Below are 11,850 nucleotides of genomic sequence, written 5' to 3'. Positions count from 1 at the left end.
GAAACTCAAAATATGAGAAAGTGGCCACTTTCTCATATTTTACCTGGCCACGTAACAGTGGACCAGCTGAACACCCTTGACGGGGTCCTCGAGGGTGCATGGGAGTTCACCCAACCACTCTACATGTGTTTTGTGGACTTGGAGAAGGCGTTGGACCGTGTTCCTCGGGAAGCCCTGAGAATGGTGGTTCGGGAGTACGGGGTACTGAACTCCCTGGTACGGGCTGCTCGGTCCTTGTACGACCGGTGTCAAGAGTTTAGTCTGCATTGCCGGCTAATAACTCGGATTTGTTTCCGGTGTGGGTTGGACTCCGCCAAGGCTGCCCTTTGTCACCGATTCTGTTCCTAACTTTCATGGAAACCCTAGCCCTAACTTGAAACTGATTTATTTATTTGTTTTGCTGTAATGTTACTAAAACCAGTGCCTGTACATATATGATTTAAATGATGGTGACAGGTAATTTCTATTTCCATTATTTACCAGGGGAAAAAATAATTCCGTCACTTTTCAAGTGACACTCGTAGTACTGACTTGACGACAAAATGGTGGACAAAGAAAATAACGAGACAAAGGGAGAAGCCCTCGGTGATGCACAGTAATTGAGCAAACACTGATTGCTATAATTGCATCACCCACTCCACAGTCCAAGCATGATGGCCTTGTAATTACCAGCTGTGCCATTCATATTCATTCCGTTGAACAATTTTGTGTTTACCATTCAGCATGAAAAAAAAGTCACATCAAAGATAGAGACAATGTATTCATGTTTGACATTAAAACCGTAGAGTCAGACTATATTGAAGACAATTGAGGAAGCAAAATTTGAAATCTTTCAATATCTGATGTACAGTGTTGAGAAATTATATAGAGAGAATTTTAAACCCAATTCATAAACCCCAAATCACGTTGGAAACCCCAATTTGAAAAACAAACCATTTTGGGATCCCTAACTCATGCTTGAAACCATACCCGTCTTCAAACCCTGATTTGAAATCTAACTTCATCCCCTAACACCATCTTGAAATCCTAATTTACAACGCTAATCTTGTTTTGAAACCCTAACAGAGGTGTGAAACCTTCATTTGAAACACTTAAGACTTGAACCCTATTTTAAAATCCTAAACTTGGCTTCATACCCTAATGCAGGCATGAAACCTTAATTTAAACCCTAACTTGAAAAACTAATCCTATAATTTAAACCCTAACTTGAAAAACTAATCCTATCTAGAAAAACCGACAAGGCTTGACAACCTACTTTGAAACCCTAACCCTGTCTTGAAACCCTAATTTGAAATGCTAATCCTGGCTTGAAACCCTAATTTGAAACCCTCACCCATGTTGCAACCCCCAGCCCTAGTTCCAAACCCTTTTTATAAATGTTTTATAAATGCTATAATACTTTAAACCCTAACTTGAAACACCAAATCTGTCTTGAAACAATAACGCTGACTCCAAATTCTAATTTGAAACCCTTACACTATCCTGAAAGCCTTAATAACTAGGGATGGACGAGTTCCGATACCAGGTATTGGTATCAAGTCGATTACCGGTCTTATTTCAAGGTATCAGGTACTCATGAAGGCTGCCGATACCAGCTACCAACATGTGAAGCACAACAAATCTGACATTGGGTAAGTCCTCCTCGCCAGGCGCTAAACTGCGATGGTTTGACATGTCGGCCAATCATCATGTGTCTGAAAGAAAAACAAGGTATTGTTCACAATTATCTGTGTTAATTAAAATTTGATGTTTCAAAAGTGAGGATAAGCGGTACAGAAAATGGATGGATGGAAAAGTAATAGTGGTATCGGTGAGTACTCAAGAGTGAATACTCATATTGGTATTGTTCTGAAAAAAAAGTGGTCCCTAGTAATAACACTAACCCTGGCTTGAAACCTTAATGCAGACTTGAAACTCTCACTTAAAACTACTCATCCTGTTTTGAAACCCGACTTTCAAAACATTAACCTTAACTTGAAATCCTTAATTTGGCTTGAAACCCTAATTTGACACCCTTACTCTGTCCTGAAAGCCTGCTTATTAACGCTAACCCTTGCTAGAAAGCTTAACTCAGACTTGAAACCCTGACTTAAAAGCCTCACCCTGTTTTGAAACCATACTTTTAAAACACAAACTTTTAACTTGAAATCCTAACCTTGGCTAGAAACCCCAATTTCAGACCCCAAACCCTGTCTTGAAAGCCTACTCTAAAATGCTTACCCTGGCTTGAAACACTAACACAGGCTCGAAACCCTAATTTTAAAACCAGTGGGTCCTGCCTTACAGAGTCTGAAGAAGTGGCGCTGAGATTTTGGTAGCTACTGGCTCATCATGATGACAGCATTAACACACAGTGGGAAAAACATTTGATGTAAGAAAAATTTATTGGTGTTTCATATCAAAATATTACAAGTGTGTTTGTGTGTGTGTCTACCCTGGACTTAGATTCTGTATTGCCTCTCTCCGTTCTTGGTAAAGAGTGTGAAATGCCCGGGCTAAGCTGAGGAGCGGGGCCTCACAGTTCTCCATCTCCTTCTGCAACACACACAACACGTCAACCGACACTGCCACAACATTAGGTACACCTCTACATTATGATCCAATCCAATATGTGCATCAAAATTGTTTTATTGTGAGGGTGGTAATTATTTGGAATGTGGTGAGCTTGTACACTCACAGCTGAAGTTTCGTGGTACTCCAGCCCCTGGCTCTGGGCCCACTCCTGGGCCACGGCCGTTTGCACCTCCCTCCTGGCTGACAGGTCACACTTGTTGCCCACCAAAACCCCTGACACAAACACACATGTAAAACTACTTCAAAACACTCGCAAAACTATATTTCCTATATTACGGTACTTTAATAAATATCAAGAGTTGTTTGCTTATCCCTTGCTTGAAACCCTAATTAGAAGCACTGACCCTATCTTGAAACCCTTTATTAAATTAATAACCCAGGCTTGGAACCCTAACTTGAAACCCTACATCATAGGTGTCAACTCAAGGCCCGGGGGCCAGATCCGGCCCACCACATCATTTTAAGTGGCCCGCGAAAGCAAATCATCCACGTTGACTTTATGTTTCTTGCTAAAAAAGAAAATATCAAAATGCGACATTGCTAGCATTTTTGTTACCAACCCCCTTTTATAATAAATTGAATAATAGTTTAACAAATAATTTTGTACTGGATTCTGATTTCAAAATAAGTTATCCATCAATTTGTTGTGTGTATATAATATGAGGCGATCAAACATTAATATGGGTTCACATAATGGCCCTTCGAGGGAAACCATAACTACAATGTGGCGCGTGACAAAGATGAGTTTGACACCCCTGTCCTACTTCAAAATACTAAAGTTGACTTGAAAACCTATGTTAAAACCTTAAACCTATCTAACCTTGACTCGAAACCCTAACCCATGTTTGGAAACCTGAACCAGACTTGAAACGCTACTTAGGAACCTTAATTTAAACTTGAAACCCTAATTTGACACTCTACTCCTAACTTCAAACCCAAGCCTTGGCTCGAAAACCTAACTTGTATTTGAAAAACTAACCCAGACTTAAAATCCAAAATTTAAACCCTATCCCTACTTTAAACTCCAAACCCTTATATGAAACCCCAACATAGGTGTAACCCAAATTTGAAACTAAGAACTTGAAACCCTACAATAAAATACCAACCCAGGCTTGAAACCCTAATTTGAAACCCTGCTTCAAAACACTAACCTTCACTTGAAACCCTATCTTGAAACCCTACTTGAATATGTAAAATACTAGCCCAGGCTACAAAGCCTAACCTTGGGTGGTAACACCAATTAGCAATCTTAACCTTTGGCATGAAACCTAATTTCTAACCCAAATTTCAAACCCTGCTTTAAAACACTAACCCTCTCTTGGAACCCCACTTTAAAACTCTAACCCAGACCTGATACTCCTAATTTGAAGCCCTAGTTTTTCAAGTAGACTATTATTTCTTATCAAACATTTATCGGTTCGTAATTATTGGGCCTGTTCAGAAAAGCCTTACCAAGTTTCCAGTTCGTAAAGTCATTGCTATATTGTTAACGACGACCAGGGGCACATACTGTATTTGCAGTGTCATCCGACATTACCAGGAACGTTGAGACCCCTGCAGTGGGTCCGGACCCTCTCCATCCAGCGACCGCAGCTACCAAAGGAGCGTTCACTGGTCAGGTCAAACACCAGGCAGAGCAAAGATGGCTCCCCCCACTGCACACAGTGGACACAGAATCATATTATCATGAAAGAAAGACATCACATAACATTAGTCCACCCGTAGTCTGTGTTTGTGTCTCACCATTTTCTCATTGGCTTCCACCAAGGTTTCCTTCCCTGCAGAGTCGATCATGTAAAGCTCCTGGAAGTAAGATAACATTTACTTAGAATTTTAACATTTTTGTACTACTTGGGAGTCTCTGGGGTCTTTATTTTCAAACCATATTGAGAAGTCCTAACCATGGCTTCAAACTAGTGCTGCACATCATCCATCCATCCATTTTCTATACCACTTATCCTCACTAGGGTCGCGGGCTAATGCTGCACAATTAATCCAATTTTAATCGTGATCGCAATTTCGCCTGCCATGATTAAATGAGCCTGATCGTCTGAGATTTTTTTTACATTTAAAATTAAGGCACTGCTGCATATGAAAAGTGCTTCATTTGTAGCAGCGCCCGCAACCCAGTCAGCCAACCACCAGGAGGCGAACGTATGGTTAAGGCTATATTAGGCACTCCAAGGCACTCTTCAAAATAAAAGCTTTAAATTGCATTGATGTCCAATGTAGTTATATATTACGCTTTTAATTTGAAGTTGGCCCTCTCAGCACGTTGGCGGGGAGGCGGCGTATCAGGGTAAGACAATATTAACAATGGTTGTAGCAGCTGCCTTGTCTTGAACTTTTCGGCTGGCCTGACCGCAGTAAAAAATGCCGTAAATAGAGAGGGAAATAACAACTGTCAAGTTCTTTGCAGTTTGTGACCGTGCACGACTGACCAATGGTCAAGCAGAACAATGGAGCTGTACCGTCCTTCACAATTCCCTATATAGACGGGGATTTTCTAATGTAAAGTCGGTGCTTGCAGCCTAATGTTATTGCTTTTTATGCATAAACTGTATTTGCTTCCATTAAGTTGCAATTCGTGTTGCACTTTGTAAAAGCATATTTATTTAGTTAGTCCTTGGTAAAGTAGAATTTTTGGGGGGTACATTTATCTTGTTTCTTCTTATTTCTTCATTTTTTCTTATTTGAAGATTTATTTTGCACATATTACATATTGTTTGTCGAAAAGTAGTGCAATAAAAATAAAGGTTTTTCCCTAACATGAGGATTAATAGTGATTGCAATATTGATCAAAATAAAACACTAAACTCACTAATTTGAAACCTTACCTGTAACTCGAACCCTATCTTTAACTCAAACTCTAACACTATCTTGAAACCATACTTTAAAATGTTAACCCTGGCTAATTACAAACCCTAATGTAGGCTTGAAACCCTAATTTGAAACCCAAATTCTGACGTTATACCACAATTTAAAACGAAATCCTGACTGAAACCACATTCCTGCCTTAAAATACCTAGCTCAAAAACCTCATTTGAAATCCTAACCAAAAATGAGAACTAACCAGGTTTTAAAACCCTGATTTGTGCTTGTGTGAGGTCATCGTTGCTTTCTCACAATAGGTGATTGACATGCCCCAAGCAGACTATGTGTAATATATCTATCTGTAAAATAATGTGGATTTGCAAAAAGCTTTCGCTGATGATATGAGCAGTTAACCGTGACTACCCAGCTTGCATAGCTTTGTCCCATCAACATGTAACAGGTGTTTACCAGAGAGAGACAATAAGCGAGCTCACCACGCTGTCGCTGCTGTCGGGGATGTTGACGCTTTTGATAAGCAGCTCCACTCCTGTTGTCTGTCAATCAAACACAACAACCCTCATAATTAATAAGTTAAGCAAACAATTCCTCTGTGTGGCTGGATAAAAGCTAGGATAAGGGGGAAAAAAGGCCGACTTTTCCAGGTAGTCTCAACGAGGCTATTAGAGCATTAGCCTTTTGCATTACTGCCTTATTGTCCTCCATTATTGTCATTTGTTAGCATGCCTCGATGTACTACAGTAATGTAATCCCCTAGTATTTGCAGTTCACTATTCAAGAATTCACCTATTTGTGCTTTTTTTCTGTGGAACCACATCTCGACTGAGAGACAAGCTTTGTATGCTGGGGAGGAGCTAAGTTTAGCCTAGGTTGTTAGGAGAAGATGTTATGAAAGTGTCTTCACTGCATGTACACACGGAATCTGGTTGCTAATGAGAAACCTTAACCCATGTTTTAAACCATAACTTTGCTTGAGACCCTAATTTAAAATCCTAAATTGAAACCTGATTTGAAAACCCTAATTTGAAACCCTAACCCAGGCTGAAAAACCCTAACATGCAAACTGATTTTGAAACCCTGTCTTGAAACCCCAACCCTAGTTTGGACCCCTAATTTAAAAAAACCAAGCCTGGCTTGAAAGCCTAAATCTAACTTGAACTTGAAACCCCATGCACATGCGCACATGTGCAAAGAAAATTATCTGTAAGCTATCTATTTTGAAGTGCTATGTTGTAAGTAACGTTTGAAATGACAAACTGTTTTGGGATCATATTTTGTGGTATATATATGGTTTAACTATTAATATAGCCATTTATCAACATTTTGGGGAGGCGTCAACTGCTTGCGTATTTTTCACTACAGCGGGTAATTACTACAACCAGCAGCTAACAACCTTTACCTGACCTTTAAAAACGTGTGTGGTTTACATCATGAAGGATTTGCTATTTGTCTGTAAAAGGAAGGCAAAGATTCTAGTCGTAGAGTTCAAAACACACACAGACACGCACCTACACACATATGAACACACTGCAGTAGTGCTCTAATGAGCTACCGTGATGCGCAGAAAGCCTCTCTCCGGAATGCCAATGAGGAGCCTGTTACTGGATAATGCACTGGGAATATCTCTAACAGCCGGTCTGACATTTTCAGCATGGAGGAGGACGTGAGCAGAACGGCTGCAGGCCTGCACTAGCTTTTATGGCGAAGACTCGAGAGAGACAAGGGAAGGGATTAATGAAGACAGCGGTTGCTTTTTGATACCTCAGAAGCAGAGGGAAGACACATTTCTTTACAAGGGGTTAAGGGTTAGGCCTTAGGTTTAGGTTTTAGATTTACGTCTAGGAGTAAGGGGTTAGGGTTAGATGCTAGGGCTAGGTTTAGATTCAAGTTTAGGGGCTAGGTTTTAAATTTGTTTAGGTTTAGGGTTGAGGTTATATTTTAGGTTTAGGGGCGGGATTGTGGTTGGGGTTAGTAGCTAGAGTGAGGTTATAGGCTTGGAGGTACGGGATAGGGTCGTTTTATGGGTATGATTAGGGATTAGAGTCAGAGGTTAGAGTGAGGAGATTTAAGAATGCTTTCTTTTAAGAAAGGCCTGCGGTCATTAGTGTACTGGCCGACTGGAGAATTGTTAATTTATAACAATATTTTTTGCATGATAAATACACCCTTTGGTTTAAATGCGTTCAGGCATGCTTAGTATCTGGTTGAATAAAATATTGGGATATTTAAAGTGCCCCAGTTGGTGTAGAGCAGGGGTGTCAAACTCTTTTTTTGTCTCAGCCCGCATTGTAGTTATGATTTCCCTCAGAGGGCCGTTAGAACAGTGAAACCATATAAATATTTAATCATCACCAAAACATATTATTACCATTACACAACAAATTGAGAGATAACTAGTTTTGAAATCAGAAGACAAGGATAATAGTTTGTTCAAGTATTGTTTAAGGTACTGTAGAAGAAGGGTTTGGTAACAGAAAAAAAACATTATGGTTTATTATTATGACAATTTGGAATTTGGGGACAGATTTTAGCAAAAATCACGGAAGATGACGAGCATGATTTGCTTTCGCGAGCCACATAAAATGATGTGGCAGGCCGCATCTCGCCCTCCTGGCCTTGAGTTTGACACCATGGTGTAGAGTCATGGAGGGTCAGCCAGGCTATGACTACAGTTGAAACTTGGAAAGGGTGGGGTAAGGGTTTGGGGAAGGGAAAAAGGAAGCGGAAATCCTACAACCCAGGAGTAAACATTCAGGCATAGGAGTAAACATTCAGGCAAAGTGTTGGTATAAAAATCACAAGTGCCAAGTACTGATAAAAGCAACATAAAATAAGCAAAAGAATGCTTGCAATATTTTATTAAGAAAGAAAGAAAGCGCTACAGAAGATGAATGAATGACTGAAAAGAAAAAGAAAGAAAGGAAGAAAAGAAACCCCAAGTAGTTAGGCAAGGGCTCGTAAAGTGAAAGAAGATAGTGTTAGTGGTGTGTCCAGCTGGCTCGACAAACGCCAACCCAATTTGAAAGTGTATGTAGTAATGTCATACTCCCGATTAGCATGGCTGAACGACCGTATGAAAGTACAAGAGTCATTTGTAAAAAAAATAAAAAATAAATTTTTAAATTAATAGTGTAGTGCCTGTATCGCCTTTCAGGAAAGTTCACTGTCATCAGTAAATGGTGGGGTGTGTCAAATGTCTATCGGGAAAGATCGTTAGGGCCTTCAGGTTTAGTTCTTTTTGGCTATTGGGGTGGCTTCATTGTAAAAATTACAATCAAAAGACATTCTGCTCTTTTCCTCTAGCCGTAAATCCAGCCTGGATTAATTTCCAGACCACTAATGCCAAGGTGTGTGTTGGCAGTATTGTATTAGGTGTTTGGTATATTCCTGAATATATTGTAGAGGTGCTGCTGTTTGAGTTGTGTCCTTATGATGTGCCTGGTTTGCCCAGTGTACTCTACACGACATGAATAGCATGTGATGATGTAGACCGCATTGGGAGTGTCCAGAGAAAGGGGGTTATTGGGAGATGAGCAGTGTGTAATGAGATTAGCGAACATACGTATGTGGCTTAAAAAAGATCTCAAGAGTCTGAGGGTCTGCAAGGGGAAATCATGAGAAGTTGAATCTGATGAATACGCCCTTGAGTTTTTTATTTCTTCACTGTACAGAGTTGATTTTTTTAGGCCTAAAAAATGGGGACAGAAGGACAGGTAGAAGGAAAGTTTTATTTGAGGGTGTGATGTAGTGTGCGAAAATGTGGTCATACTTTGAGTGTTTGATGGAGCGGAGCAAGTGGGAGCAAGCGAGGACTATGTGCTCTGTTTGATACAGTGCAGGTACCCTTTTGAGTAACCCCTGGCCTTAAGAGCTCGGAAGAGGGTTACTATCACTACTGTAGAATCCAAATGCAAATGCATGAGTCGTTGAACCTTTGGTACAAACACTGGACATCATGCTTCCGCATGCTTAATATTCAAACACAACACAAAAATCATATGTGAGCATTTTTCATCATTCCCCAAAGCAATTAGCTGTCCATACTCAGTCGTAAAAATGCTCTGATACCACAACAACGATACCACTTCACCAGCCTGACCTATATACCTTCTGGGCAGGTGGAGATACTTTAAGTAATACTTGGTAACGGAGAGTACTCAAATTTAAGTGCTTGTACTCGCCCTCAGAAAATGCTATTGGTGCATCCGCAGTGTGTGTGTGTGTGTGTGTCTGTAAACAAGTTAAATACCTCTTATTATTATTTAGGCAGCTTAATGAAAACGTAACAGTGCCTTTGCCCCCTGGTGGTTGGCTGACTACTGGTTAAGAAAGTGCTTCATACAGTATGCATCAGAGCCCGCGTTTCAAATGTAAAAATCGCCGACCGTCAGGTTAAGTTAATACTGGCAGCCAAAATCTTGATCGTGATTAAAATTGTGCAGCCCTACAGTCGATACTCTCATTTTTTAAATACATATATCACAAACAACTCCTTATCTTAAGTTGGGCATTTACTGTTCCTTAGGTTGAAAAGCTAGACGTTGGCAGTCGTTAAATTTCACCATTGCTGATAGTGATCTGGCCCATTCTCTGAATCATCTTGAGAAGTCAACACCGCAAAGAGCCTCGCCTGCCTGTCTGACCTCTATTGGAATCTGTCTGACCTCTATTGGAATCTCCAATAACGTTCCTGTTTGCTGTCAAGCTGACCAGTGGCCAACACTAGCTACTCCTCCACTAACATTCGTTTTAGAAGAAGCATAGCAACTTGGCGTTACAGAAACTGTGACTATGTGAGTTGTTTTAGCAAATAGTTGAGTTCGCAAATAGTGAATGACGAATAGTCGGAGGTTCACTGTAGTAGGTTGTATACAATTGTGGATTTATATTATGTACAGTGGTAACTAAGAGTTTAGTTCGTTCCGTGACCAAGCTCGCAACTCAATTCACTCGGAAAGCAAATACATTTTGGCCATTGAACTGAATCGAAACACTATTAATCCATTCCAACCCACCTAAAACCACTAAAAAAAAATTCTTCAGTTTTTAGAATTAAATAATTCAAGTTAATGTAAAGAAATAAACTGGTTTTATAAAGTGTAATTACTGTGCGTACTAGTATTCATGTGTTGGAAGTGTTGCCTTTCAGCAGCCTGGCCTAGTAGTCACATCAGGAGCTGTCTGTGCGTGAACGTCTGGGTGTGCATTGTGGTCTACTGCAGCTCCTTGTGAGTGATCTCATTTTGTATTTGTCTGTTCAACTCTTTGTCCTGGTCAATAAATGGCTGAAAGTGCATCCTTGATTGTTGCTCTCACCGCCCGCATGCAAGAGCATTACTGTACCTTATTTACTCTTTTTTTTATAATTACTAATGATTAATTTTGACTCACAACACAAAGCCAAACAACAACAACAACAACAACAAACATTGACCATGTGACAGCTCGCTGGTCTACAAACTTGTAAGTTGGGGCACTTGTAAATCAAGGTTTACAAAGATGACGTGACATGTTTTCACCATGCTGTAGTTCTTCTGGAAGAGAGTGCCATCACTGTGGAACATCTGCGAGAGGGCGCTTTTGCCCACTGCTGGATCTCCTGGACACAAACACATAAAAGGACAGAAGGGGATCAATGATTCATACAAAATGGCTGACTTTGACACAGACATTGGCTTGGTTAATTGCCCACACCCCCAAAATAAATAAATAAATAGTAATAATATTATTTACAACAAATAATGTTTGTCTTTATTCATCTACCTATGCCAGCAACCTCTAGTGACAAGCAGGACAATTAGTCTTCAAGTAGATTGCAGTAGTTAACGTGTATCCACCTGTAAGTACATTTGTGAGTTCAGCGTATTAAGACGACCTCCTTAATATTTCCGTGTGTATTTGCGTTTTGTGACGTTTTTTTTTTCTTTTCTTTTGGGGTGGTGTTCCGTGTAATTTTTCTTATATAAAATATGCGCCTTTGCTCGATAAAGGTTGAGAAACACTGTATTAGCACAACACCAACAAGCAACTAGAGCCTCGCGTTAGAGGAACATTTAGAAATCACGTAAAAATGGTCAGTAAAAGAGTCGAATACATGTTGACTCTTGCCAAATTATTAGCACGGTAGCTAGCCACCTCTCAAACTAACGACAGACAATGAAAGCTCCTTAAACGCCACGTACCGATCAGCAGACATCTCGCCCTCAACCTCACCATGACAATAGGGGATTAATATGAATTCCAAATTAACTTCCTTTTTTTAAATGCTTTCAGGTTTATTTTGCTCCTTTGCGCCTTAACTACACGAATGCAACCAGCCTTCTCCTAGCAACCGTTTGCGGAGACCTCTCATTGGTTACGCCGGCGCGTAAGTAAACATGCAGCTGCGTCGTCATTGGTTATTTGTCATTCGGGGTAGTTGGGTTTGTTTTGCCCTTTGTTTAG

General features: G+C 40.2%; 1 protein-coding gene across 1 annotated transcript; it reads right to left on the bottom strand.

Annotated features, from left to right (window-relative positions):
- Positions 1 to 644: 644 nt before the first annotated feature.
- Positions 645 to 11,749, bottom strand: ift27 (intraflagellar transport 27 homolog (Chlamydomonas)). Its single transcript, XM_061680443.1, has 8 exons — positions 11,589 to 11,749; positions 10,926 to 11,005; positions 5,883 to 5,942; positions 4,318 to 4,377; positions 4,112 to 4,229; positions 2,678 to 2,787; positions 2,435 to 2,535; positions 645 to 1,694 (listed from the first exon to the last, which is right to left on the bottom strand). Exons 1-8 carry the CDS (start codon positions 11,620 to 11,622, stop codon positions 1,574 to 1,576), a joined length of 684 nt encoding a protein of 227 aa, XP_061536427.1. The 5' UTR covers positions 11,623 to 11,749; the 3' UTR covers positions 645 to 1,573.
- Between the last annotated feature and the right edge of the window lie 101 nt (positions 11,750 to 11,850).

Source organism: Phycodurus eques, chromosome 6 (assembly GCF_024500275.1).
Source record: "Phycodurus eques isolate BA_2022a chromosome 6, UOR_Pequ_1.1, whole genome shotgun sequence".
NCBI classification, from domain to species: domain Eukaryota; kingdom Metazoa; phylum Chordata; class Actinopteri; order Syngnathiformes; family Syngnathidae; genus Phycodurus; species Phycodurus eques.
Note: the sequence above shows the minus strand (reverse complement) of the source record. Positions and strands in the feature narration are given on the sequence as shown.

Excerpts from the sequence above, each read along its gene's own strand:
- ift27 (XM_061680443.1), bottom strand. The coding sequence starts at position 11,622 with ATGGTGAGGTTGAGGGCGAGATGTCTGCTGATCG. Across the intron at positions 11,006-11,588 it reads GGCGAGATGTCTGCTGATCG|GAGATCCAGCAGTGGGCAAA; the intron begins GTACGTGGCGTT and ends GTTTGTGTCCAG. Across the intron at positions 5,943-10,925 it reads TCCAGAAGAACTACAGCATG|ACAACAGGAGTGGAGCTGCT; the intron begins GTGAAAACATGT and ends TTTGATTGACAG.